At 42.9% G+C, this 26,379-nt stretch overlaps 3 protein-coding genes across 6 annotated transcripts; 2 read left to right on the top strand and 1 right to left on the bottom strand.

Moving 5' to 3' along the window:
• The first annotated feature begins 1,727 nt into the window (after positions 1–1,727).
• dnajb9a (DnaJ heat shock protein family (Hsp40) member B9a) lies at positions 1,728–6,404 on the top strand. Of its 2 annotated transcripts, none has more exons than XM_018747093.2 (3): positions 1,728–1,933; positions 2,575–2,805; positions 4,381–6,400. In XM_018747093.2, exons 2-3 carry the CDS (start codon positions 2,589–2,591, stop codon positions 4,833–4,835), a joined length of 672 nt encoding a protein of 223 aa, XP_018602609.1. In that variant the 5' UTR covers positions 1,728–1,933; positions 2,575–2,588; the 3' UTR covers positions 4,836–6,400. The 2 variants fall into 2 exon arrangements, with proteins under 2 accessions (XP_018602609.1, XP_018602610.1); XM_018747094.2 differs by having other exon boundaries at positions 1,829–1,933; positions 2,572–2,805; positions 4,381–6,404.
• A 376-nt stretch (positions 6,405–6,780) lies between these two features.
• Positions 6,781–17,832, top strand: LOC108931665 (dynamin-1-like protein). 3 transcript variants are annotated; one of them, XM_018747619.2, is made up of 20 exons: positions 6,781–6,991; positions 8,152–8,296; positions 9,757–9,792; positions 10,834–10,880; positions 11,552–11,623; positions 11,901–11,987; positions 12,083–12,245; positions 12,471–12,591; positions 12,714–12,845; positions 13,198–13,404; positions 14,068–14,188; positions 14,284–14,439; positions 14,529–14,618; positions 14,738–14,830; positions 14,943–14,996; positions 15,661–15,735; positions 16,121–16,282; positions 16,426–16,535; positions 16,794–16,953; positions 17,128–17,832. In XM_018747619.2, exons 1-20 carry the CDS (start codon positions 6,890–6,892, stop codon positions 17,182–17,184), a joined length of 2,190 nt encoding a protein of 729 aa, XP_018603135.1. In that variant the 5' UTR covers positions 6,781–6,889; the 3' UTR covers positions 17,185–17,832. The 3 variants fall into 3 exon arrangements, with proteins under 3 accessions (XP_018603135.1, XP_018603133.1, XP_018603134.1); XM_018747617.2 differs by lacking the exon at positions 15,661–15,735; XM_018747618.2 differs by lacking the exons at positions 9,757–9,792; positions 15,661–15,735.
• A 100-nt stretch (positions 17,833–17,932) lies between these two features.
• On the bottom strand, positions 17,933–25,881 carry tnnt2e (troponin T2e, cardiac). Its single transcript, XM_018747151.2, has 8 exons — positions 25,799–25,881; positions 22,688–22,748; positions 22,269–22,385; positions 21,846–22,127; positions 21,046–21,158; positions 20,306–20,396; positions 19,365–19,402; positions 17,933–18,281 (listed from the first exon to the last, which is right to left on the bottom strand). The coding sequence occupies exons 1-8, from the start codon at positions 25,879–25,881 to the stop codon at positions 18,239–18,241; spliced, it is 828 nt and encodes a 275-aa protein (XP_018602667.2). The 3' UTR covers positions 17,933–18,238.
• Positions 25,882–26,379: the final 498 nt, after the last annotated feature.

Genomic DNA, 26,379 nt, shown 5'->3' with positions numbered 1-26,379 from the left:
TATCATATGACAGCAAAATCTGGGTTATCTTACTTTGCTGTGATCATTTTTAGTATTCTATGCATTTTGCAATGCATTTTCTAATTCCTTTTGTTAGTCAGCTGCAAATGAAATCCTTTGTAAAGGATTAACTGAGTCAATCAGGACAGCTGCTGCCTCTGGACTCAAAGACTGCATGTTTCAATCACACCTCCAGTTGCAGTTCCCTTGAGTAAAGTACTTACCTTCAGTTGCTCCAGTAAAATTACCCAGCTGTATAAATGGGTAAATAACTGTAGGCTGCTTTGGAGAAAAGCGTCAGCTAAATGAAAAAATATATATATAATTGAGATATGTCAATAGGCCAAGATCAGCATAACCCAGTCTGTATATATGGAGACAAACTGATGAACCTTCATGTTCAGAGGAACTGAATATAGGTTTTTTTTAATGAAAAATCACGAAACAATTCATCAGCCAAGGGTTTACTGGTAGGCTACAGCAGGAAAGATGAACAGATGAATACATGTATGGATGAGTGACCCAGTGTAATTAGCGTATCTAGCAGTGTAAGTCACCATGGTGAATAAGGTGTGTGGGCTGATAACACTACATAGAGTTCATTGGAAGTTGTTTTGGAGAAATAAAAAAAATCTAAATGTAAATGTAGCTGTAAAGTGGAGCGCCCTGGTGGACGGACGCCGTGCAACACTTCCGTAGTACAGAATTTAAACACTGACAATAGACATGACTTTAGAAAAAGAGAAAAAGCATCATATGGCGATTCATGTAGATTGAGATTCTGTGAACTCCGATTTAAGAATGTCAAGATGAAAAATGCAAGAAATTACAAATGAAGAAATCAATATCCATACATTTAAGCACAATAAAGTGCATTAAGATGCAAATGAAAATCAAACAAGGCTCGACTGGTTTATTTGGCCTTGACAGCTGACAGTTTGTATTAATCTTATCCCTTTTTCTACACTGTGGCGAGAGTTTAAAAACAATTTTAAAACATTAAGTTGCTCTATCTACGCATGTTTTGTACATAGGTTCCAGGCCTATTAACTTTCCCGTCCTTACCAGCGTTTGCCTCACTTTATTTCCAGTCAGTTAGCAGGAATCTTCACTTCAGATTATTTATTTTGTTATTATTACTACTCTTATTATTATATATGATTTTTGTTAACATTCGTAAGTGAATAGTAATGCGTTTAACAGGTTTTAAAAAGTTTTATATTACAGCAGGTGACAGAACCTTATTATTATTTTTATTATTAACATTTTTATTTTTATTATATAATAATAATAATAATAATAATAATAAACATTTCAAACACTCACAATACAAGAGCATTATTAATCCAGAACAATCAAACGTAGCCAGGGAAAATAAACAAACAAAATAAATAAATACATAATAAATATACACAAAAATTACACAACACTCCAATAACCAGAGACATTACATCAACCCTATTCTAATGTACAGTCTTCTTACACTCCTCGATACTGTTTATGTTACATACTGCTTAAATTCTTTAAGAATAACAGAAAATATTATAGGCTTTTATTAGCAAATTTGGATCTGTGTATACGATATTTGGCTATAAGGACTAATAAATTAATAATATCTGCCCGTTTTCCTGTAGCTGACAGAGAACCCGCCTATCACCGCCCTCTGTACAATTGCGCTTCCGGTATATTTTACATTCAATACCGAAGGAAAGTTTAAACGGAAGTGACGTTTCATAGCCACAGATCACAACAGCGTCCCACGTTCCGAGTGACAGTGCGTCACGTGAGAGCCCTGTGAACCAATAGGATAAGGATTCGTGGTGCTGCGCTTCTGGAATGCTGTACCGGGAGGAATGTCAGTGGTAGTGGCACGCAAACTGTCCGAGGAGTAGCAGTTTAGGGTGAAGCGGAGTCGTCAGAGGCATCAAATAGGGTAAGTTAATCGTTTTGCGCAAGTTATTTTGGACAAGAACACCACAGAGCGTCCGTATCAAAGATTGCTTGTAAAGTTTTAACGGAGGGGGGCTGTGCGTGCGGAGGCTCGGCGCGCGGGGCCGCGGTGCGGTTAGTACGACGATCGGATCGACTGGTCTGGTTCCGTTAGCCAGTACTTCGTGCTCGTACTATAGTTTTCAGGTAAAAATTTAAACCGAGACAGGCCAGAGCAGTGGGTATAGGCTTGTCAACACTTATTTATCAATTAGATACCGAAGCAGCGCTCTTCCCAACACTGGCAAAGCCATCCTTTTGTTGTCAATTTGAATTTGATTTTTGTACCTTCACCTGTCTCCCTTTACACGTCACAACGGAAATGTAAGAAGGGAGACAGGTGAAGGAGTGTGTTACGATCAGGCTGTTGCTATTATAAACAAATGTCCTGTGTGTGCATCTGATTCTGCTGCGCTGTGTTTATTAATTTAAAGGCCATCCCCGTACATGTAGCTAGAGGGTGTGGTGTTGCTCTTGGTTGGTGTGTTACATGAAACTAGATACACTGCAGCTTTGTGTTGCGTTGCTCTCAAGGTGTGTTTCACGAAACTCGATATGAAACGTGTCATGTTGTTGGCCCAGCAGGGTGGATCAGCGCCATGGCTACTGCACACTCCGCGTTGGCACTTGCCGTCTGCATCCTCATGATAACAGAGCTCATCCTGGCCAGAAAGGACTACTATGACATCTTGGGCGTGCCGAGGGATGCCACGGAACGGCAGATCAAGAAGGCCTTCCACAAGCTGGCCATGAAGTACCACCCCGACAGAAACAAGAGCCCCGACGCGGAGGCAAAGTTTAGGGAAATCGCAGAAGGTTGGCGTTTGTCCGCTGAACACACACACGCACACATACACACACACACACGTACACCTGTGCACCTAGGGATGGCTCCTTTCACTCCTACTGCATGTACCGTGCATTTTTAGCATGTTGATGCTTTTCTCCAAAACTAAGTGAAAACTGCATTCCTTTACAGAGGGCTTGGGTACAAACATTAGATTATTAAAGCACACCTTGTTTGTCTGGTCGCACGCATTCAAGTTCCATTAAGTTCTCTGGCAGTTTCTGGAAATGGTCGTACTGGAAGTTATGATTAGATTGCCACCTGTTGCCATTTAATCTGTAACGTAGTGCTTAGAGCTGCTACCTTTTGACTCAGGTTTACATTTACATTTATTCATTTAGCGGATGCTTTTCTCCAAAGCGACGTACATCTCGGAGAAAAATAAGAGTGCATCACAACAGCAGAAGGAGAGACTTGGATGCACACACGTGATTCTAAAGTACAGTTAATTTGTCACATTCCACTATATAAGCCGTTATACATCATACAAGTAGCTGCATAAAGGTTTATCTGTATTTCTACAATTCGAAACACAGATTATAAAACGGACATATCACACAAGTCTGTGCATAAAGGTTTATCCACAGTTTAAGAATTTCTAATCAAAAATTGTTAAACATTTACACGTTTGTCATGCTCTTAAGAGATCCCACCTCATTGGCACACAGCGACCAGCAGTCCAGGACACCTACACCACACGCTGCCTGAAAGACAATGCGTATCGTGAAAGATCATAGTCACCCCGCACAAGCACTTTTCTCTGCCAGCTGCAAAGCGGCTCAGGTCTATTCGAACCCGCACTGCTAAGTACGGGAACAGCTTTTACCCCAGTGCAAGTGGTAGGTAACAAACTAGGTTTGCTTGAGATTTTCATCTCTGCAGCTATGTCTCCTTCTTCTCTTAATGTAATGCATAAATTCTACTTTTGCTGAGATGTATGTCGCTTTGGACAAAAGCATCTGCTAAATGAATAAATGTAAATGCTGTAAGAGTATACAAAACCCATCAATGTGCCACCTTTAGTAACTAGAGTTGGACTGCTACACTCAAGCATATTGGTAAATTACACTGTGACTTTAAGCATTCTCATTCTCTTGTCTTGAGTTCTCTGGCTGTCAACTGGTATTATTACTGTTACCATTATTTATTGTTATTGCTGTTGCACTACTCACTGTCATTGTTTTGTTTTGTGCAGTATATCTATTGTCTCTGTCCTGTCCATAGTCTGTGGAGAAGCATTCAAAAAGAATTTCATGATACTTGTACACGGTACTTGTACCTATGACAAACTTAAACTTAATTTAAACTCATTGTTGCTCCCTAGAGCACCGTGATCACCCTGAATTGCCCCAGAAAAGAACATCAGCTACCCAGGTCTATGACTGGGGTAATCGGTTGTAGGTTTCGCAACATTGTGCATTGCTTTGGACAAAAGCATCAGCTAAATGTGTACATTTGTTTTAGTTTATCGGGGAATGTGCACTCATTAGTTGTTAAGCAGTACACATTTGCGAAGATGATGAAAAGTTCCATTTCTGTTACAGCTTACGAAACGTTATCGGATGACAAGAGGAGGCGAGAGTACGACCAGTTTGGGCACGCTTCGTTCCCTGGTGAGGGGATGAGAGGTGAAAACGGCGGGCCACACTTCCAACAGCCCTTCAGCTTCAACTTTGATGACATGTTCAAAGACTTTGACACTTTCAGCCATAACCGGCATGCGCGCCAGCACAAGCACTTTGATAGCCACTTCCGGGCTCACCAGGAAGCCCACGCTCGCCACAAGAGACATTTTCAGGGCGCCTTCGGCGGGGGCCTTTTTGACGATATGTTTGACGACATGGAGAAGATGTTCACGTTCCACGGGTTTGAAGGCGCACGCAGGCATGCGGCACGGACCGAGAGCAGATTTCACAGCTCCACCAAACAGCACTGCAGAACTGTGACCCAGCGCAGGGGCAACATGGTGACCACTTACACTGATTGCTCTGGCTCCTGAAGATTACATGAGAGCTCCCTTTCTTCCCACACTCACTAGGGACTGGCTTGTCAGGGTGTATTTTTTTTGGTATTAACACATAATTTGTCTATGTTCTGCTGTGACTTGAATGAGGTTAATTTACTCAGTGAGGAAAGACTATAAAACAAGCTTTTTGAAGGCATGAAACTTGCTCTTGCTTTTGCTTTTTCGTGTTGTGGTTATTTAAAAATATTAGCTGAAATGACTTTTTGTTGACATGTAAAATTAGCAATAGATTATTTTTCCTTCTCAGCAATAAAGTACATTCATTTTGGTAGATAATTCAAACATTTGTCCACAATTAATACTGTGTAAATTTGCTTTCAGTTCTACTGTTGTGAATCCCTCAGTTTGAGTAATTTGGTCCTGCTTTCTGTTAATTTGCCAAAAACATCTTCAAACACATTTAGTTGGTGTCGCTGGGAGATCTGCAGTATTTACAGGGGAAAAAAGCAAATATTTGTAATGGACAGATTTGTCTGAAAATAGTCAAAAATGGACTGTGGTGTGGATATCTAGTGCAGCTTCAGACACTGAGTGAGTTTTGGCCACGTAACAAAAATCTTTTGAATGCCTGACAATTTTATATTTGAAATTTAACTCAGCTGATGTGTGATCAACTGATACTCAATTCACTAGCTCTCAGGATGGCTATAGGGACTATATGTGCATATAAAGTAATACACCAACTAATAACACTTCCTGTAGCCAGTTTCAACTAGTGATGATTGTTTTGGAAAACATCAGAGTACCTGAAGAACTTAATCTGTGGTGTGTGTGACCTGTCGCTTGCCAAAATGTGTAAAGCTGTTTTAAATTCTGGCTTCCATTGCAAATTCCTTTTTGGGTGTGAGGTTTTCCTTGAGCATGAGTGAAAATGTGCTCAGAAATGTACTTGTGCTGCACACTCAATTATGCTGACTGTTGTAAATACTCTATATTTGAAGAATATTTGCTTTGAAATGTGCAGTGATACCTCTGTGGCAAAGCATGGTGGTTAGAATATAGTAGAAATATACATCTTTGGTTTGAGGGCAAAGGCATTAGGAATTTATATTTTAAAAAGTAACACCTGTGTGTGTGCAGTTGTGGGTAATGTATCAGCCAGTGTGTTCTGTTACACAATGTTAACAATTATGTATTAAGAAGAAAGGATTGTAACTGAATACTCTTGCCAATTTTAATTTGTTGATTTTATTTAATCCCACTCCAAGGATATCTTAATTTTGCACCCTGGTAATATGTGGCCACTTGGATGTATCTGAATTGCTCCCTCATGGTGAAGACCACCTTTAAGCTAGTGGTGTTTTGCCTTAACACACCTACCTTTACCTCATACAAATCCTGTAGGTTGGTCTGCCCTCCCTTCTAATTTATGTGCAATATATGTATACATCTTTTGTCTGCCTTTGTTTGTTGGCCTCATTTTGTCTGCTAGGGAATTGTCATGCACTTTGTGTATTTTAATCCTATGGATAAGATTTGTGTAAATCTTAACAGACCAAGGATTCAAAATGGTCTGTTTGTTTAGAAAGAAATAAACTATGAAAAATATTCCACCTTTTGCCTTCATCTTAACTCAGTCATTGCAAATGTGTGAACACCTCACTGGAGGAAGGTAAACTTGTTGATAACAACATGACACTGACTTGACTTGGGGTATAAATGCCTGCGCTTGGCTTGGGCGTAGTAAAACCCAACAACGCAGCCCAACATTTCTGAAGGTTTTATTCGATTTTTCGCAGCCGCAGATTTCTCGAAAATCCCGCTGCATTCATAGCGCTTGGATTGGAAATGAAATTCGCATTCAGCTAATATTAGTGACTGTGAGCAAACGCAGTAACACGCCGTTGTAGGCGATCTCCATCGTCGGGACTCGCACTCCCAGAATGCAACGCTTCAATGCTGCGATTAGCTTCCGGTTTGAATAAATGGTGGCGGTGTAAGGGGACATTGCGTGACTTTGTCTCCGTTTGGCGGGGTTGCCGCTTAGTTGGTTTGTTCGACTTGACAGGCGATCGCTTTGCGGAAGCATGGAGGCTCTCATCCCTGTAATAAACAAACTCCAGGACGTTTTCAACACAGTGGGGGCGGATATCATCCAGTTACCGCAGATCGCTGTGGTCGGAACGCAGGTAGAGTGCGTCCGTCCGTGTCCTTCTGTGACTGTCCATTCACGAACTTCAGCTTGAGCGAGCGGGCGCGCGCGTGTGTGTGTGTGTGTGTGTGTGTGTGTGTGTGTGTGTGTGTGTGTGTGTGTGTGTGTGTGTGTGTCTTCGTCTTCATTATCAGCGGGAAAACTCGCTGGTGCAGAGTTCACCGCGTGATGCATGAAAAACAGATGCCGCAGTCCATGTAAGTCATGGAGTGTCAGTCAGTGTGACAGACAGCACACGCGCCGCGTTGTCAGAGTCAGTCGTGTTCAAATGCAGTACAGGGACGGTCCAGTGATGCAGTGACCCCAGCACCGCACTGCAGCTGCGTGCTCATCATCATCATCATCATCATCACTGTGCTGAAGAAGCAGTGATGAACTGTCTCTTCTGCATTTTTTTTTTTTTTTGACCCTGAGCATGTGTTCAGTGTCACCAGCGATAACCTAATGCTCATTCAATTTATTTAAAGCCAAGGACCAGCAGATGGCGCAGTGGTTGAGGCTCTCACTTTGGGTTCAAAACCCAGTCCCACTCTAGTGCCTTAGGTGAAGGTACTTACCCTGATTTGATGGAGTAAGAATACCCAGCTGTGTCAATTGTTAAATCATAGTAAGGTTGATCATCTAACGCTGTAAAGAAGATGTCGGTGAAATAAAGGTTAATAATTTTAAAGGGTTTTCTTTGTCTGAATTTTTCTTCTGAAGGACTAAGTGTTTATTAACTTAAGTCTTTCTTAGTCATTGCTGGCTGGTCTTACCCATATTTTGTATACTGTATTCCCCATGCAGTAATGTTGATGTGCACATTGTGGTCACTGGGCAACACTGTACAAATACCTTCTTCTGAAGATCTAATGATTGTTCAGCTGAAGGGAGTCCCGCACTGATCTTATTTCCGCACATCTCGGGCTAATAGGTTTAAGGACGTGTCCTATTTCTGGAAGGTGTGTTCTGCCAGTCTTCTAAAGGGATGTCTTCGTCTGTAACTTTCGGCCCACGTGAAGGGTCATCCTGAGAGATGTACGTCCTCCACGTCTGTCGTGGTATACGCTGTCTTATACAGGCTGGTCCCTGTGGGCCCAGGCGCTTTTTCTCTTGTGCCGCTTGATTGACGAGCTACTCTGTGTGTCGTGTCCTCAGAGCAGTGGGAAGAGCTCGGTGCTGGAGAGCCTGGTGGGCCGCGACCTGCTGCCACGTGGTACCGGGATTGTCACACGGCGGCCCCTCATCCTGCAGCTCGTTCACGTGGACGCAGATGACCGCAGGAAGGCTGGCGATGAGAATGGTATCCTGAAGCATTGTCACTGTGCTTAACTGCTGCTTGCTGCACTGCCTGAGTTCCCTGTCCTTTCTTCTCGGTGCAATGTTCTTTTCGTGTGTGTGTGTGTGGTCTTTCTAGGTCCTCACACAATTGACTTTTTTCCCCTCCCTTCCTTTTAGACTCAGCTCTTTTGGTTTGCTGACCCTTTAGAAAAATGCGTTTTTGTAAAACATATTGCTCCTAAAATCTGTTCCAGTGTGACTAGAGAATGGAGTTGTAGTTTTGGGAGTAGGGCTAACTTGGTCAGCTCAGATACCTTCCCATTTTCCTCAGCAGTACAGCTGGAGCCCAGATTTACACACTTAATTAGTCACAACGTTCCTAATTTGAACGTGACACGGAATGGGCGAAGGGTTCCTCATCAGTTCTGTTTGCACCTACTTGTGTCTTGTGCATCGACTTTGTCTGTTGGTGAAATTCGCTTTTACTTTGAGTTGTGTGCTGTTTTGGAGAAAAGCCTCTCCTAAATGAATCAATATAAGTGTAAATGCTAACAACCAGGACAGCTGTGCAGGGTAGGATGCAACACCACGGTCCTTTGGACAGGGACAAATCACCGCTGCAGACTGTCTTTCTTTCTCTGTCTCATGTTCAGCTGGTCACAGATGGTGACGGGGCAGACAACCCGTCCCTCTGGTGAGCCCCAGTGGCTTGTGCACATGCCTGGACTTTTGGAGAACCCTGGCAGGAGTATTTACGACACAGTGTAAATGAGGAAGCCCAGTAAAGGCCCAGATCAGGGTGCTGGTGCTCACCGACAACTCCTCGATCCCTTCTCTTATTTCACACATTACGTGAAATTCACTAATAGCCAGTAATTAGATATTGAAGCATAATTATAAGAAATTAAAACAAAAAGAATGTCAGTTGCACGTTATTTACCTTGAAGCACAATTGCACATCAGCTTGGAGCCAGAAATGTTTATGAAGGTGGAGTAAGACAGGGATGGCATTGTACTGAAGGCTCAGAACTATAGATGTAGAAGGCAGAGGATCATCTACACCTTGTTCATTTTCTTTATGCTTTTTCTCCACCCTGGGAAAACGAAAGGTGGCGCTTACTATTTATGATCATTACTTGTTGGATCAACCTAAATACTTAATTGTTTGCGTCAATGAAAAGTTGGTTACTCGAAACTGTAGGTCGGAGTTCAACTGTGTTACTTTTTTAAGTGACGTGGAATCAGTAAAATGAAACGTTTTGAAGGGACTCAAATCTGCCCTGCAAAGCACACAGAGGAATACATTCAAAGTGCTTTATAACAGCCTCGCTCATTGTTTCCTTCAGGTATTGCCTGATAAATGAGCCTGTTGTTTGGATTCTGGTTTAGATGACAGATGAACATGTTGCAGGAACTGTCTGTCTGGCAACACCCTTGGGCTTTAGCTGATGTTGTGTCTCTGTCGTTTCTCTCTGGCTGCAGACGTCACCTCGTGGACAAATGGGCGCCTTTACAGAGGTCTCCTCTTCTTTCCTACATGTCTGCTTTTTTTGCCGCTCTTCTGCTATGTTCCCATCATGCCTTCATTTGCTTCACTTCACCATCTGAAACCACTTGTCCCATGCGGGGTCATGGGGAGCCGGAGCCTAACCCGGCAACACAGGGCGTAAAGCTGGAGGGGGAGAGGACACGTCCAGGATGGGACGGCAGTCCATCACAAGGCACCCCAAGCGGGACTCGAACCCCAGACCCCTCTGAGAGCAGGACCCGGGCAAACCCACTGCACCACCGCGCCCCCCTGCCTTTATTTGCATTGTGTATAATTATACTTGCTTGGCTCAGCCTAGATTTAGCATTTTTCCACTTGCGTCCATATGTAAGCATTACATGCACATATAATCCTGTTCATGTTCATGTTACCTGTTAAGTTGTACCGCTTAATCATGCATTCTTCTCTGTAAACTTAAATCCAAAGTGGTCCAACCTTGGAACAGGTCTGATCCTTTGACTGGGGTACAGCCCATTTAAGCATCACAAATGCCAATTTAAACGGCACAAACTCTTTAAGAAGAGTCAGCCCGTGGGCCTTATTAGTGACTGTAGGAATTACACCCTGGAGGCACCCTCTACGTTCCCTGTTGGGTTTGAATAAGTGACTCTGAACTGAGGCATGCTGGGATGTAGACAGAGCCTCCTCTCCACTCACCTACTGAATATCTCCTGCTGATTTTTTATTTTTTTTTTTTGTCATATGCTTTATTTTTTAGTTTTAGTTTCCTTTTTGCCTGTTCCCCAGGTGCTTTTCATTGCTGGTGTCGATGCTGAGTATTTGTTTTTGAAAACACATCTAGAGCTTTCTTACAGGACATACATTCACCTGTAGCAGAAGACACAAGCCTAACACAACCATCTCAGTCTTGAGTGTTTGCACTCAGTTCACCAGCTCAAGAGCAGGATGCTGGGGGGGGGGTGATGTCACCACTGCTGCAGGGCTAAATCGTGGGACCTCCACGTCTTCTTTTCTCAGCGATTTAGGAAATCTTCGCTCTTTTTCCACAGGTGTGGAGGTTGAAGAGTGGGGAAAATTTCTGCACACGAAAAACAAGGTATGTACTGGAACCAAAAAAAGGTCCAAACTGGGCTAGGTACTATGGTCAGTGGGGTTTAAACATGCGCTGTGCAGCAACCAGGTGTCCCTGATGTAATTCTCCACATTTTATTTTTATCAGTAATAGTCTCTCATTGACATGACTCTGATTCGTCAGCTGTGATCGGAAGTCTCATCATGTGCTTATCTGAAAATGTTAGGTTTGGCCTTTTTATGTCCTACATACTAGGCTATTTTTTTAGGTCATTATGAAGTTGCTAATACAGTCATTGCAGTGTGTGGCAGTAAATGCAATGCAACAAAATTTTCAAAGTTCCAAGTTATGTCGATTTTTGCATTGATTATGATTGAAATTTACTGATTACAAACTTACCACTAGTTCTTCTAGAGTGTCAGTTTTAGTTTGGCACTTTAGAGCCATTGGAAGATTCGAGAAGGCACCAGAACCTTCTAGAAAGCATCAGATCATAAAATGTACTGTAATATTTGGTGCTTGGAACCTGGTGCCAAAATTAGCTAATTTCAAGATTGTGGAATAATTTTTTTCTAAAAATTGACATATAGTACAAACTAATGCCAAAAAGTATGTTTAATGTAACAAAACAATGTAAAATTTAAAAAATCAACAAAGTTTTTGTTACATTTTGTAATTCCTTTTTTTGTTTTCAGATCTACACAGACTTTGATGAGATCAGGCAAGAAATTGAAAATGAAACGGACAGAGTATCGGGCATTAACAAGGTGCGGGGAATTTGTTTTTATAAAACCGGTTTGTCATGAGGCTGGAAGGACAGAAGATTAACCACATTTGCTCTTTGTCTGAACTGAAAATACAAAGAACTGATTCTTCATTTATTACCTGCTAACTGGTCATCTGTTACCTTTCCTTCATTAATGACAGGGAGTCTTTGTTATACAGTATTGTTTCTATGATGCTGTAACTCGGGTCTCTTCTGGAATTGTTCCAGTGATGTGGTGGCTGTACAGTTGTTTTTAGATCAGTTTTCCACTGCCTCAGGGTATCAGCGATGAGCCCATTCATCTGAAGGTCTTCTCTCCTCATGTGGTGAACCTCACACTGGTGGATCTTCCAGGAATTACAAAGGTATTCAAGCACAGCATGATGGGGAAATATCTTTAATACAGAAACGGTTAAGAATGAGCTGTAGAGGCGAACGTGTCTGTCTCCCATACCCTCAGGTCCCAGTAGGTGACCAGCCCAAAGACATTGAAGTTCAGATCCGAGACCTGATTCTGAAGTACATCAGCAACCCCAACTGCATCATCCTCGCTGTCACTGCCGCCAACACCGACATGGCCACATCTGAGGCCCTCAAGGTGGCCCGGGAAGTGGACCCTGATGGTCAGTGCTTCTCCCACCTACTAGGAAGCTCAAGGACCTGATGAGTATGAGATGGTATTGTTGATGTGACCTCACCTGCTCATCCAGGTGTGAACCAGGTGCAGGCTGAAGGGTTATTTCAAACCCTGGTGTAGACTGAGCCCCTCTTGTCCTGGAGCTGCCCAGGCTTTGTTTAAGCTTTTCTGTGTCAGTGTTTGTCATATCTGTGTCTTATGCCTCTGGCAGGCCGGAGGACGCTGGCCGTTGTCACCAAACTGGATCTAATGGATGCCGGAACTGATGCAATGGACGTCTTGATGGGCCGGGTCATTCCAGTCAAGCTGGGGCTGATTGGAGTGGTCAACAGGTACTTGTCCACAATGAACTGCCATACAGTTCTTCTGCACAACCTGCTCCTAAATCTGCCTTTGTAAATCATCTGCTGCCCTTTTGTTCATAAATGTAAAATGTCCTTTTTGCCAACCGCAGGAGTCAGCTGGACATTAACAACAAGAAAACGGTGGCTGACGCCATCCGTGACGAGTATGCCTTCCTACAGAAGAAGTACCCCTCTCTAGCCAATAGAAATGGCACCAAGTTTCTGGCAAAGACTCTAAACAGGTGTGAACGTCTCGGTCACTGCAGTGCTGCTTTGTTGGTGCTCACATTCCAGATTTCTGTAATTATTGACTAATAGAGTTTACATTTAGAACGCTGACTTCAACGTGTCTTCTGAAAGTACCTTTAAAACTCAATGCTGTTGACAAAAAATTGGAATCAAGGGCTGGAGCTCTGAAAATACTGGTCTACTCGGAACAAATTTGTGGTATCGCTATTCCGAGTGTATCCGCACCTCTACCCATGTGTCTGTGTGACCTGGGAGTAACGCACTAGCCTGTCAAACCAGGTATATTGTGGCAGATTTATGGGAACAGGTTAACAATATGTTGCTGTGGTTATTGGTTGTATGCAGGCTGCTGATGCACCACATTCGCGACTGTCTTCCTGAGCTGAAGACTCGCATCAATGTGCTGGCGGCGCAGTACCAGTCGTTGCTCAGCAGCTACGGTGAACCCGTGGAGGATAAGAGTGCCACCTTGCTGCAGCTCATCACCAAGTTTGCCACGGAGTACTGCAACACCATCGAGGGCACGGCCAAGTACATCGAGACTGCAGAACTGTGAGTCCGCTTCTTGAGTCGTGGAACGAAAGGTTTGATTGCACGGGAACACCCTGGATATACTCCGATTAAGGCCTCGCTGGGAGGAAATGGGCAGCTTTCTGTTCAGTTTTTTCTGTAGTAAAACATTAAGAATGGATAGGAATGCTGGATCGGATAGCAGTACCACCATGTGGAAATGGGATCGCTCGGGACAGGAATACATCTGTGTGAAAACAGGTGTGCTCTGATTGGACAGCGGTACCTCCAAGAAGGAATATGAATGGACAGTCAGTAGGACCTGAGTGAACTTGAAAGGGAGTAGGAGTTCTCTGATTGGTCAGCAATATCAAGTGAGAGCGGATAGGAGAGTTCTGATGGACAGAAATAATAAAATGAGAGGGAATATGAGAACTCTGATTGGATACTTTTAGAGTAGCGTGATCTTGTCAGACAACCAGTAAAAAAAAAAAATTATTTTTTTCTTATTTTTAAAAAACAAACTGAATGAAATGGTAGCTTGGAACACAAAGTATCTCGGGATACTTTCTGCAAATTTTGTTTTTAAACTTTTGCCTGGTGTTTTTTCTGTTGGTGGAAAAATCTATAGATACAATCTGTACAAAATCTGAATATTTACTGAATGCCAGAATTAACTCTGAACACGTACTTTTTGTTATTTAGGTGCGGTGGAGCTAGAATTTGCTACATATTCCATGAGACGTTTGGACGAACGCTGGAATCTGTGGACCCACTAGGTGGACTAACAACCATAGATGTGCTGACAGCCATCAGAAATGCCACGGTGGGTTGCCGCTTTGAATAATGTCCTCTTTGCGCTCACGATCGGGTGAGACGAGACAGGTGAAGAACAAGGTGTGTATGCGTGTGCGTCCGCAGGGGCCGCGGCCTGCTCTCTTTGTACCTGAGGTGTCTTTTGAGCTTTTGGTGAAGAGGCAGGTGAAGCGATTAGAGGAGCCTAGCCTGCGCTGTGTGGAGCTGGTGCACGAGGAGATGCAGAGGATCATCCAACACTGCAGCAATTACAGCACACAGGTACACACGCGCGCGCACACGGCAGTGATTTAGTGGTTTTTTGCCTGTATTTATAGTGCGGAATTCTGATGTTTTGTTGGTTCCTGCAGGAGCTTCTGAGGTTCCCCAAGCTTCACGATGCAATTGTGGAAGTGGTCACCTCCCTGCTGAGGAAACGGCTCCCCATCACAAACGACATGGTTGGTACCTGTACATTTCCATAATTGATTTTTTCAGATACAATGTTTTAGAAAAAAGTATCACGGTCTCTGTGGTATTTAGCTGATGATTTATAACCCAAACTGGTCGTCTTTTACAGGTGCACAACCTGGTGGCCATCGAGCTGGCCTACATCAACACCAAGCACCCAGACTTTGCTGATGCCTGTGGACTGATGAACAGCAACATCGAGGTGGGGCCATGGAGGAACCAGGAGGCTGGCCTACTTCTGCTTTTATAGTAACGGAGTAGAGTCCAACAGCGAAATGTTCACTCTGTGTTTTTTGTCGTGTTGCTGCCTGTAGGAACAGAGGCGTAACCGAATGAGAGAGGTGTCCGCTGCGGCCTCCCGAGACAAGGTATGGCTCCATCTTTAAAGTCCAGCTTTCCCTTTGAGTTTTGCTGAAGTCCTGTCTCTACTCTTTCTTCCTTTCCAGCCTAAATGTCATGTTCTATATAGCCTTTTATAATAATTTTCCATGAAGGTTGAAAAAAGTGGAGCAAATGCAAAAAATTGATTAATCCCAAAGGCTTACATGGGGTAATTTTAATTTTTTTTTTTTTTTTTTTTTCATCCGCTACTAGTTGTTACAGTATTTTTCAAAGCTTCATAACTGTACCGTGTGCTTTTAGGTATAAGTCCCTAACTATTTTGTGCAGGTTTTGGTATTACTTGGGTTTTGGTGTATGGTCAAAAAAGGCAGAATACAGTTCAGTAGCTTTGTCTTTCAGTGACTTTTTTTTAATGGTTTGGCCCTTCTGGGGAGTGCAGTGCCAGCAGGGGTCACTCTCTGGTCTTGTCATAAAGCTGTGTGTCGCTGTCCATTAGTAATGACTGTTTTTGTCTTGTCCTCTCTGTTAACGAAACCACGAAACTTGTAGCTGCACTGTTCCCGGACGCAAAGCATGGGACATTAGGTGCACTCAGGTTATGTCAAAACCCCTCCCTCTCCTGGAAGTTCTCCACTGATATCTGCTTTCAGTGCTCTCGGTCTTGTGTCAGCCTCCCAACTCTTTTTCCAGTCGTTCAAGGGTCCAGGTGCTCAGTCTGTTTCCCCACCAGAACATCCTGTTGCTGCAGAATCAGAGGGGGCCAAGGTGTGTGTGTGTGTGTGTGTGTGTGTGTGTGTGTGTGTGTGTGTGTGTGTGTGTGTGTGTGTGTCCTCTTGCTTTCCCAGTATTGTCTCATTGCAAGCAATCCGCTTAAGCCCACCCTTTCTGCCTGGTCCCTTTCATAATTGCCCCTCCAAGCTTAGTAGTGCTTGTCGGAATTGGCTATTGCTGTGTGTATAAACAAGAAGGTGGTTGATGCAGCCCATTTGCACTGGAGAGTCTTGACCCCATCACCGTTGCCAGCTCCACAGTGCCCCTGCATGGTTTCACAGTGTCCTTGCTGGCTGGACCGGTACCTGCTCTGTATTCCTCCTAGATGGTGTTGATCTGTGAATTGTTGGCGATCTGACTGTGTGTTCTACCGCACTAGGTAGCGGGAGGCGGAGCCCAGGGTGACCAAGAGGCCAGCACAGGGAACTGGAGGGGAATGCTGAATAAGAGCCAGGAAGGACTGACAGAGGACAAGACCAAACCCCAGGGAACCGTCCCTCCCAGTCCACAGAAGGGCCATGCTGTGAACCTGCTGGATGTGGTGGGTCTTTCTGGTCTGCTCACTGATGCTGATGAGTCGGGAGCAGGCTGATACTGGGCTACAATTGTAGTGCCTTTGGTATCCCGCTGAAGCGTTTCACTTCTTTGACAGATGCCTGTGGTTTTGTTTTTGTCATACTGCAGCCTGTTCCGGTCGCTAGGAAGCTCTCAGCTCGTGAGCAGCGGGACTGCGAGGTCATCGAGAGGCTCATTAAGTCCTACTTCCTCATTGTCCGGAAAAATATCCAGGACAGGTAGCGCTTTGTATTCCACTCGGGCACCGGAGAGCCGTGACCGATCCGTTTCCCAGCTGTCAGCACAGCACCCAAAGTTGAGGCCGGTTAAATGGGATCAATCACATCATTATGCTGGGGGGGAAAAAAAAAATCTCTGGCTCTCTGGGGTGGTGGTTGAATAATCCTGTCTTGCATCACGTTGGCGGTCGGAAAGTTGGCTTCCACTTGAGCCATGTGCATTTGTGTGTATCTGTCTCCCTTTGCTTCTGTGTGCAGCGTGCCCAAGGCAGTGATGCACTTCCTGGTGAACTATGTGAAGGACAGTCTGCAGAGTGAGCTGGTGGGGCAGCTCTACAAATCGGCGTTGCTAGACGACCTGCTGACGGAGTCTGAGGACATGGCACAGCGCCGTAGTGAGGCTGCCGATATGCTCAAGGTGTGCGCCCCCCGCCGCACACACGCAAGCAGATGTGCGCGCGCAATATCGAGACTTTGTTCTCTGTGACTGCACAAGTGTTGCCTCAGCTTCATGAATGTTCAAACCAACCAGGAATGAACACATTATAAAATAACCCCACTGATGTTGTTCGCCATCATGCTGTTCCTTCAGGCCCTGCAGAAAGCCAGCCAGGTGATTGCAGAGATCCGGGAAACTCACCTGTGGTGAGGATCTCCCAGAGCCCTTTTCCCGGGCCAGTCATGACCTCAGAACAAACCACTTGAAGATCCATTGTACGTCTGAATATAGTTTTTATTTACTGTGTGGACTGTCACGAAACGGTAAACTGTAAACCATAATCTGTTAGTCTTTGTCTGCTTCTACATATTTTGCCAGAGTATCTTTCACCAGTCAACACTGAATGAGTGTCATGGTGCTCTTGGTTATGTGTGTTGACTAGAAAACCGAAAATAGTGCAGAAAATACAGTCACATTAATGCTTCCTAGTTCAGGGTGTACGAAACACTAGCAGAACTCCTGTCCTGTTGGGCTGCCCTCAGTTGGCAGAATTTAAAAAAAAAAAAAAACCCACTTTTTGTATTATCCAGTGTGAGTTATGGTTAGTGTTGCACTGTACGAATGACTGGGGATGGTTGCGTGTGGTTCTGACAGCAGCCCATCATTATGTTCACATCTTTGTCTCCGAAACAGGAAATCCAGACAGATTTTATTGTGCTAAGTAGGTGATAGCACTGATGACCTGTATTCTTACAATGGTGGGTGCTTGGGTGTGATGGTTTTGAATTTTTCATCTGAGCAAAGATATTGTATCAAGATGAGGTGTAATAACATTAAAAAAGTATTTTACCAGGATGATCCCAAACACGGTGGAAAATTTTTGTTGTGCGGACCAGTCTGTAGGTGGTGTTGGTTTTTTTTTTTTAATTTTTTTTTTTTTTTTTTTATTTTATTTTTTAACTGATATGACATTAATAAGTGATGCAGTCTAAATGTGAAATAACAGCCTGCCACACAGATACAATCTTCAGCTGTCATTTCCTGAACCAAGATAGTAGTATGTGGTGTATTTAAAACGAACCACTTGAGCTAGTGCAGTGATTTTTTTATTTATTATTTTTTTAATTTTAATTGTTTGTACATATAATACAACAAAAAGTTTGCAAATGCTCCCAGCATAGTGGGGCCCTGCCACAAGCAGAACACGGGAGCAGCAGTATTGGCGCTTCTCTGGAACTTTCTGCTGCTTTCTTCTGCTGTCCCATTATCGCAAGCGGCCCATCTTGCCCTTGCCACGACCCTTGGCGCTAAGAAGAAGAAAAAGACATGTTGCGATCAGACCCTGATCATCCATTGAACCAACAGGTTCCAGGATGTTACAGCACCATGAGTGTTAATGTGGAGAAAGAGCAAAGCGCAGTAGACAGCACAGCCGTCCCTCACATAATGGGGTGTTGTATAATGAAAATGGGCTCCAGTGACTCGTGATAATGTATACTGTTCTTACATTGCCGTGTAATTGAGTACAACAATTAAACCTGCCGTGATTATTTTCACTTCATTGCTCGATCCTGACATAGACCAGATAGGCTAAACACACGTAGAAAAAAAACATCTCTCTTGTGCAGTTATGGTTTGAGAGCAGTCTGCTAGCACGATCACAACAATGACATGTAAAATACTCATGGAATCATGTAAGAACCTAATGGAACACATTCATTTAACTACAGAAATAGTTGCGCTTCGTACATATAAGGCATCATTTAGAACAACGTCCTATCGTAGTGACAACCTGGGCCATTGTTGATCAGTATTGGTTTAATATCACAACTGAAACATTTTTGGTATTTAGCATTTTAATTGATTTCAAAAGGCTGATGGATCCATCCAGTTTGCCTGAGTCAAAGCAGAAATGTCTGATGTTGACTCATGATATCAACCTAAGCTGCAAGTATGTGTAGAACAGAATATGAAAGAAATCTTTAATCAGTTTACTGACTTAGTCTAATGACTCTTCTTTAGTACTTTTAGGTTATTAAATTTATGCATTAAAGAAAGTGTGTAGTTGATGTAGAGCTTCTACCCTGTATTTAAAGGGTCTAAGTTTAAATTCCACCTCTTGTTGTCATACTCTTGGTCAAGGTCCTTATCCTCAATCACTCCAGTAGATAATAGCCAGCTGTATAAATATGTAACTCATTGTAAGACAGTTGGGACTGTAACTCACTTTGGATAAAAGCATAAGGTAAATAAATCCATAGTTTGGGAGCCACATGGAGATAGGGCACAAAAGACAAGCTGAGCACTTTGGAATTATAACATCAAGCAAACCACAGTGACCTTAATATGGCTTAGTTGTGGGTGTCACTAGGATGGTTTTTGGTGCTTACCTTTGGTGGTCCTTGACCCGAACGAGAAGCTGAGTGATCTGTAAAGGACATAAGAGAACCTGGTTCAGTGTTAGAAGAATATGTGTGTAACCTTCATGTTTTCACAGTCATGTTGGTCTTGGGTGTGGATGCTGGTTTAGGGTGAGAGCAGGCTACCCAAGTGTGAATGAAGTCTAAGGGCAAGGTTTGTACCTTCACACCAGTTAGTTACATCTTCTGCTATTGATTAAGTTCTGGAGTGTTTTATTAAGTTTTGAGTGTTTTATGTAGGTTAGTGTTGGTGACCATTGGATGATCCTGTGCATCATCTCACGGTGTCTACTGGGATCTACAGCAACAACCTCTTTTCTTGCTTCATCCAAAACTGTCCTAACAATGTTATAGGTTCTAGACTCAGCAAAGGAGTTGCTATTATCCTGTAGTCCTGATTAGGATTGTAAACCTGAGTAATAAGCATTGAATATCAAGCTGTGACAAAAAGGAATTCTACATTTAACATTTACACATCATCCTTAGGATGTACCAATGCAAGTTCAGTTAGACTTATGTAAATGATTGTGACTTGACGGAAAAACCTTTTGAAACCAAAGTGTTTTCCACTGTGTACTAGAGCTGCAATATCACCAGTGTCTTGAAAGGAAACAGAATAAACCAAAAGAGGAGCCACGCTCTTGCATCTTACATATTAGTTTTACCCAGGATTCATTTTCATTATGGTGTAGCATTCTTTTGTGTTAGTTACGCAAGCAATGATGTATAGAGATATTACCATGCCTTGGCAGAACTCTAAAGTTTTAATATCATTGAAAGATGAGGATGTAGAAGAGGACATTAAGGTGAAAAAAGCAAATGTGGACCTAAGGTGTTTTGGAGGGTCTCCAGAGCTGAGATAAGAACATCATCTGAATAAGAGTGACTGTGCATGAGACCTCAGCACTTACCTCATATTTCTGCCTCTTGAGCTTCTCTCCAAGGTCAAACTTCTCTGCTTCCAGTCCCATCAACCACTGCCAGAGGTCAGTGGCTTTCTCTCTGTGCAGTGATATCCAGTTATAGGGGGGAACTTACCACACACCATGTACATTTATTTATTTAGGTGACACTTTTCTCCAAAGCAACTTACGATGAACTTTATGTAGTGTTATCAGCCCACACACCTTATTCACCAGGGTGACTGCTAGATACACTACTTGCACTGGGTCACTCATCCATACATCACTGGAACACACTCTCTCTGTGTTACTCACACACTAACTATGGGGGAACCTAAACAGCATGTCTTCGTACTGTGGGAGGAAACCCATGCAGACATGGGGAGAACATGCAAACTCCATACAGACTGAGCAGGGATCAAACCCACGTTCACTACTCAGGTCCTTTGAGACGGCAGTGCTACTCACTGTGCCACCGTAATGCCCCTGGCAAATGTATAAGCATTAGTGGCTAGAATTAATTTGAATTTTACTGGCTCAAACTAGTAAAGGGAGACTACACAGCTGACCAACAAGTTAAAGTTCAGATGGAATGCTGTTTCAATGTGTATGGCACAAATATGTGATCATCTGAATGGTTAACATTAAAATTGAAGGTTATGTGAATAAGAAAAGCACCGTTAATTAATCCCAAGGTTGTATATGCACTATGTGTGTCTGCAGGCACCACAGACATATTTCATACGCACTTTAGTTTTTCCTCGTTCAGGTGGTCAGTGTTGAGTGGCTTTTGTCTCTCGGCCAAAATCTTCTTCTTCTTCTCCCTCTCGGTTGGTTTCTTAGCCCCTTTACGACCTTCCCCCTGCAAGGTGGGGTGGGTGTGGAGCCATGAGTAAAACCATCTAGAACAATGACCGAGTGAGTTTAACAATACAGGTGTCCCTCGGTTTATGGGATAGGTTCTGTAAAAGTGTAATATGGCTAAAATTAAAAACACTTTTACAGACTTTTGATTTTAATCTTTTGAAATGAACTTTAAACAACATTAAAACTGATTTAAAACGAAGGAAAATAAAAATACCTTCTTTTCACAAACGCCTATTAAATCCTCCTGTGAATTATTGTCTAGTTCGTTCTATAAAACCTGCGCAGCATTCATTGTCTTGGTACTGATCCTCTGCACGCAAGAAAATGACAAACGAGCTGATGAATTAACGTAGTCTCGTGCTGTATTCGGTTTGAGGGCGATGTACTGGCACCAAGGAACTTGTTTGCTCAGCAACAATTGGAAATTGTAGAGTATAGATGAAGAAAATATTATTACTATTATTAATACTATTAAAATTAATTGGAATTTTTGCTGAAATTTGAAACGTGGCTATTCGTATCACAAAGAGCCAGTGTATTTCATTGTGTTTGTCTGCATTTCAAGTACACAAGAACTGTGAGTACTAGAAGTGCCATGATGAGTCAAGGTAATAGATGCTCCATTTATAGAAGAAATATGGAGTATTTCACCGAGCTCTGAACCTCTAGGCTGAGATCGAACCTTCTGCTGGATGCCGCCATACTGGTGGGTCATGTTGGTTAGGACCTTCTTCTTCTTGGCATCCTCATCTTGCTTTTTGCGCTGCTCCTCCTGCTCCTTCCGCTCTTTTTCCTCCTGCAGGAGGGAAACCCATTTGTTAAGCCACTGTCTCTCACAGTGTGTGTCACAGATTGGATACCACATGTGTGTGTTCTTCACTCTCACCGCCAGCCTGGCCTGCCTCTCCTTCTCCCGTTCTGCACGGATCCTCTGCTGCTCTGCTCTCTCCGCGCGCCGCTTCTCCTGCATGCACCCACCCACAAAGGAGAGGCTTTTTGGACACTCCAGCTACACATCTGAGGCTTGCAGACAGTTACAGGTCTTACGCCAAGAGGAGGTGATGTTCCAAACTGGATCGCACCCCTCCGTGCCGCATAGACTTACGATGCGGTTCACCAAAGCAACAAGCTCCTCTTCCTCCTTCTTCCTCTGTATGAAGTGGGCCTCAATGAGGGACTGTAGTTCTTGCAGGTCTTTCTCCTGCCGCTTCCTGTGGATGTCCTGTGCAGGTGGAATGGAAAGCTGTTATCTCCTCATCTTCTAAGCACAGCACTCTGGTGTGCCCATGTTTGGGTTGTTTATGTGGGGGGAGGAGGGGGGCATGGTTCAAATCCCGCTTGGGGTGCCTTGCGATGGACTGGAGTCTCGTCCTGGGTGTGTCCCCTCCCCCTCCAGCCCTGTGCCGCCGGGTTAGGCTCCGGCTCGCCGTGACCCCGCTTGAGATGAACGGTTTCGGCCAGTGTGGTATGTGTGTGGGGGGGGGGGGGGGATGTTCAGACTGATAAAATGAAAATCCCACTCACATCAAAGTCCACCTTCTCACCCTCTGGTATTTTTGGAGGTGCGATGTTTGGCATGAACATCCTATCGAAGTGAAAGTGTTGCAGTAAGTGACAGTTTCAGCATTACATTTATTCATTTAGCTGATGTTTTTCCACTAAAGTGACTTACAGTGTTAAGGTTACAATTATTTACATATCTGGGTAAGTTTACTGGAGCAATTTAGGATAAGTACCTTCTTCAAAGGTATTGTAGCTAGAGGTGAGGATCAAACCTGCAACCTTTGGATCTAAAGGCAGCAACTCTAACTACTATACTACCAGCTGTCTTAGTAGCAATACTGAAAGCTCTCTAAAGAGCAACTTTTAAATAGTTTTTTCAAGATTCTGAAAAATTCTCCAGAATTCCCTGACCAGCTATGGTTATAGGATTTGTGCTTTGTGCTAACAGAACCAAAATTTGTGCTTCTAGGGAGAACTGGCAGAACTTTGAAAATCTCAGACTTGACAGTTTATAAGGATCTCCTTGCATCCTTTCACTGTTCTGTTTCTTCAGGAAAAACTCATTTGCTTCATAATAAACAACAGTCCACACCTAACAGTCCCCAAAAACTTCACTCCTTCCTCCACCCACCTGGACAATTTTACCTCTTTAGTTCACACTGTCTTTGAGAGGCAATGACAGAGCCTTCAAGGCACACTCTTTTGGGCATATCTCCCTCCTGGTCTCCTGTTAGCTCACACCAAATTTGCATCACACAACCTGCCATGATCGCCTTTATATTTCCTATTGTGCTCGATTTTAGAGGCAGCTACTTGTGTAATGTGCATCTGCAAAAATGCTGGAAGCAGGTGCAATCGTGATAAAACACTTTTAAAATGCTTTGCCTATTGTGAAATTATGGTTATGCTATGAAATTATGAAATTGTGCTTAGTGCTTATGTTTACTCTGAGTTGTATGTCAATTTAGAGAAAAGTGTCTGCTAAATGGATAAATGTAAATGTGATTTTAATTGGAAATATTTTTTTTGGTAGCATATCAGCACTTACTTTGGCTTGGGCTTCGAGTCATCTGTTATATAAAAGAAAACCAGAGTTTATTTAAAAATATTTTGAAACAGACAATGTACAGCAGTCAACAGAACCCCAAACTGTAAGTGAAACTTACCTTCTGTAGGTAGCAAGATACAGAAAAAGGAAAAAAAAGACATTATTGCATGTTCTTAAGACCAAATCATGCAGACAACTGGGGAATACATCGATGTAAATAGCTCTTCAAGATCTACTTCACCTGTGGGCTCTTCCTCGGCAGGGGCTGTGGGTAAAGACATTAATCAGCTTATTAATATTGATGAAAACTGAATTAAAGACAATCATTTCAGATCACTGCACACTGATGAAGGAAGGGAAAACATTACATACCTTCTTCTGTCGGAAGGGAATAAGAAGAAAACAAAACATCAATGAGTAACTGGGCTAGTTTAGTTCAGAAGAAGAGTGTGCGAGCTCACGTATGACCTTCGGGATGCTTCACGAGCAGTTCTTTCATGCAACAGGAGGTTTTCGAGTGAATAAAAACAAGCCGAAGCACAACGAGGGAAATCTTGGGTTAAAGAGAGAAGTTAGCTGAACTTGGTTAACAAAAACCACTGGTTGCGCTCCCATGTTGAACCTGCTGTTCCCATTTGCACATGAAAAGAAGTGGTTTGCTAGGGGTAAGTAACTGACAAACATAGGCAATCACCGCTTCTGTTTGGTCAGCAGCTGGATTAAAATAAAAATAATTTTGAATTTCGAATGAAGGTGGTGATTCCTTTTGGGCTCCGGATGGAAGTCCAGATAATTTATTGACTGGGTCACAACATACAAATATTTTGTATTTTTTCCATTCTAATTTTTCTCCATAGAAGATTCTTGGACTGATCGGGTGGCTTGGACCTTAATTCTAGCTCCACTCTAGAAACCCTCAATTTGATCTTTTTCTCCCCCTGTATTAACCAAATGAGCAGCGCTAAACTCAGTTCACAAAGCTGGATGCTTTACACTTTAGTGGACATGTCTGTGCTTTTTTAACTTATTGGGGAAATAACTTTTACTTGATTTACAGTGGCTTATAGACTGCTGGTGCAGCTTGAGATATTTCTATGAGGACCGTAGATGTTTTTTACAAGGATCCTGAAGGCTCATGATCATTCCAGTGAGTTCTTGAAGGTTCATTCACCTTTTTTGGATCTTCTTAGTGATTTATACCCAACCTTGCTGAGTATTGTAACCCTTTGCTCTTGAGCTCTGTCATGTACCTGTATGTATTTACATATGTTCAGTATACTTCTGTCTCTATGTCATTTTGATCCATTTCTGTTATTTTTGGTTGTAGTTAAGTGTATGCTGCTCTATAATAAATCTGTATTTCTTAATATGCCATGGTGGTGGTTACGTTCATAGAGGCAAATTTGCAAAAGATCTCATTGCACAGTGGTTAACCACACACCTGTAAACAAGTGAGTGCACAAAGTGAACAAATAATAAATATAATGTATACGGATGGGAAGGAAACATTACCTTTCGTTTCAGTCACTTTGTGTGAGACAAAACAATGAGAAAACAGTTACTAAGTGAGGGGAAATGTGATACTTCACACACAAAAATTCAACGACTGATATTTGTTTAATGCTCGTTATGAAGTCCACCTACAGATCGGTCATCGAGCTTAAATGCCGTGGACGGACTGATGGATGAGCGTTAGTTTATTCTGTAATATACACCCTTGATTAACATACAAACTGCAGCCTGGGGGAAAAACCAGAGAGGTTTTTCACTTTTAGCTGCACGTTTCTTTGTTTTGTCTTCCTCTTGACAGGAGGTCAGTTATGGAATACAGCCATTAGTGAAACTGTTACTGTCAGTTTTGAATGCAAATGAATCACGCATTCGGGACCTTACCTTCTTCCCTTTATCAAAAACGGGCAACATGAAAGAAAGTAGAAGATGGAAAGTATTTGATGAGGATTAGACCGATGACGGTTACATGAATTCGATGCTAAAACATCATCCATGCACATGATGGACACTGGAATCTGAGCAATGAAATGTTGGCATACTGGAAAAAATAAAAGACAATAATAAATACTTACTGCATCTCCTCCACCTCCTCCTCCTCCTCCTCCTCCACGACTTCTTCTATGACCTCCTCTACAACCTCTTCAATGTCGGCCATGTCTGAACTGCACCTGGACCTGCACGTGAATCACAGTAATTGCAGTTCAACCCATGTACCTGTATTGTGACCGTGTTGTCATTTTGGTAAATGACATGAAACTAATAGTATTCATGCTTTACACAAGAGGCAGATTTATACGGGGTTATTCAGGGAACTGGTGGTAGGTTTGGTATACCCAGAATCTTTCTGTTGCCTCATCCTCTCGAGTGTAGTCTCATTCATCCATAATATGAATTTAAAACAGTACATGGCTTTGTTAGACTGCTTATGATGTTTTTTCCCCAGCAAACATGGCCATGAACTTTTAAGAGTTTTGAGTCTCTAGTCATTCCTACACCAAGTTAATCCCTATGCATTTCCTCCCAGGACCTCTAAGCATCTCTGGGTGTGAGGCAGCTTCATTTGCACCATTGACCCTGATGTTGCCAAGCAACTGTATTGCAGCTGAACCCTTCCTCTTCTCTCATTGGCTGTGTCCTGCTTTGTTACCTCCTA

The sequence above is a fragment of the Scleropages formosus genome, chromosome 2 (assembly GCF_900964775.1).
Source record: "Scleropages formosus chromosome 2, fSclFor1.1, whole genome shotgun sequence".
Lineage (NCBI taxonomy): Eukaryota > Metazoa > Chordata > Actinopteri > Osteoglossiformes > Osteoglossidae > Scleropages > Scleropages formosus.
The sequence above is the reverse complement of the archived record's forward strand: the minus strand, read 5'-3'. Positions and strand labels throughout refer to the sequence as shown.

Excerpts from the sequence above, each read along its gene's own strand:
- LOC108931665 (XM_018747619.2), top strand. The coding sequence starts at position 6,890 with ATGGAGGCTCTCATCCCTGTAATAAACAAACTCCAGGACGTTTTCAAC. Across the intron at positions 14,440-14,528 it reads GCAGCAATTACAGCACACAG|GAGCTTCTGAGGTTCCCCAA; the intron begins GTACACACGCGC and ends TGGTTCCTGCAG. Across the intron at positions 15,736-16,120 it reads CAGAATCAGAGGGGGCCAAG|GTAGCGGGAGGCGGAGCCCA; the intron begins GTGTGTGTGTGT and ends CTACCGCACTAG.
- dnajb9a (XM_018747094.2), top strand. The coding sequence starts at position 2,589 with ATGGCTACTGCACACTCCGCGTTGGCACTTGCCGTCTGCATCCTCATG. Across the intron at positions 2,806-4,380 it reads GTTTAGGGAAATCGCAGAAG|CTTACGAAACGTTATCGGAT; the intron begins GTTGGCGTTTGT and ends TTTCTGTTACAG.
- tnnt2e (XM_018747151.2), bottom strand. The coding sequence starts at position 25,881 with ATGGCCGACATTGAAGAGGTTGTAGAGGAGGTCATAGAAGAAGTCGTG. Across the intron at positions 22,749-25,798 it reads GAGGAGGTGGAGGAGATGCA|GATGTTCATGCCAAACATCG; the intron begins GTAAGTATTTAT and ends TCACTTCGATAG. Across the intron at positions 19,403-20,305 it reads TCAAGAGGCAGAAATATGAG|ATCACTCAGCTTCTCGTTCG; the intron begins GTAAGTGCTGAG and ends TGTCCTTTACAG.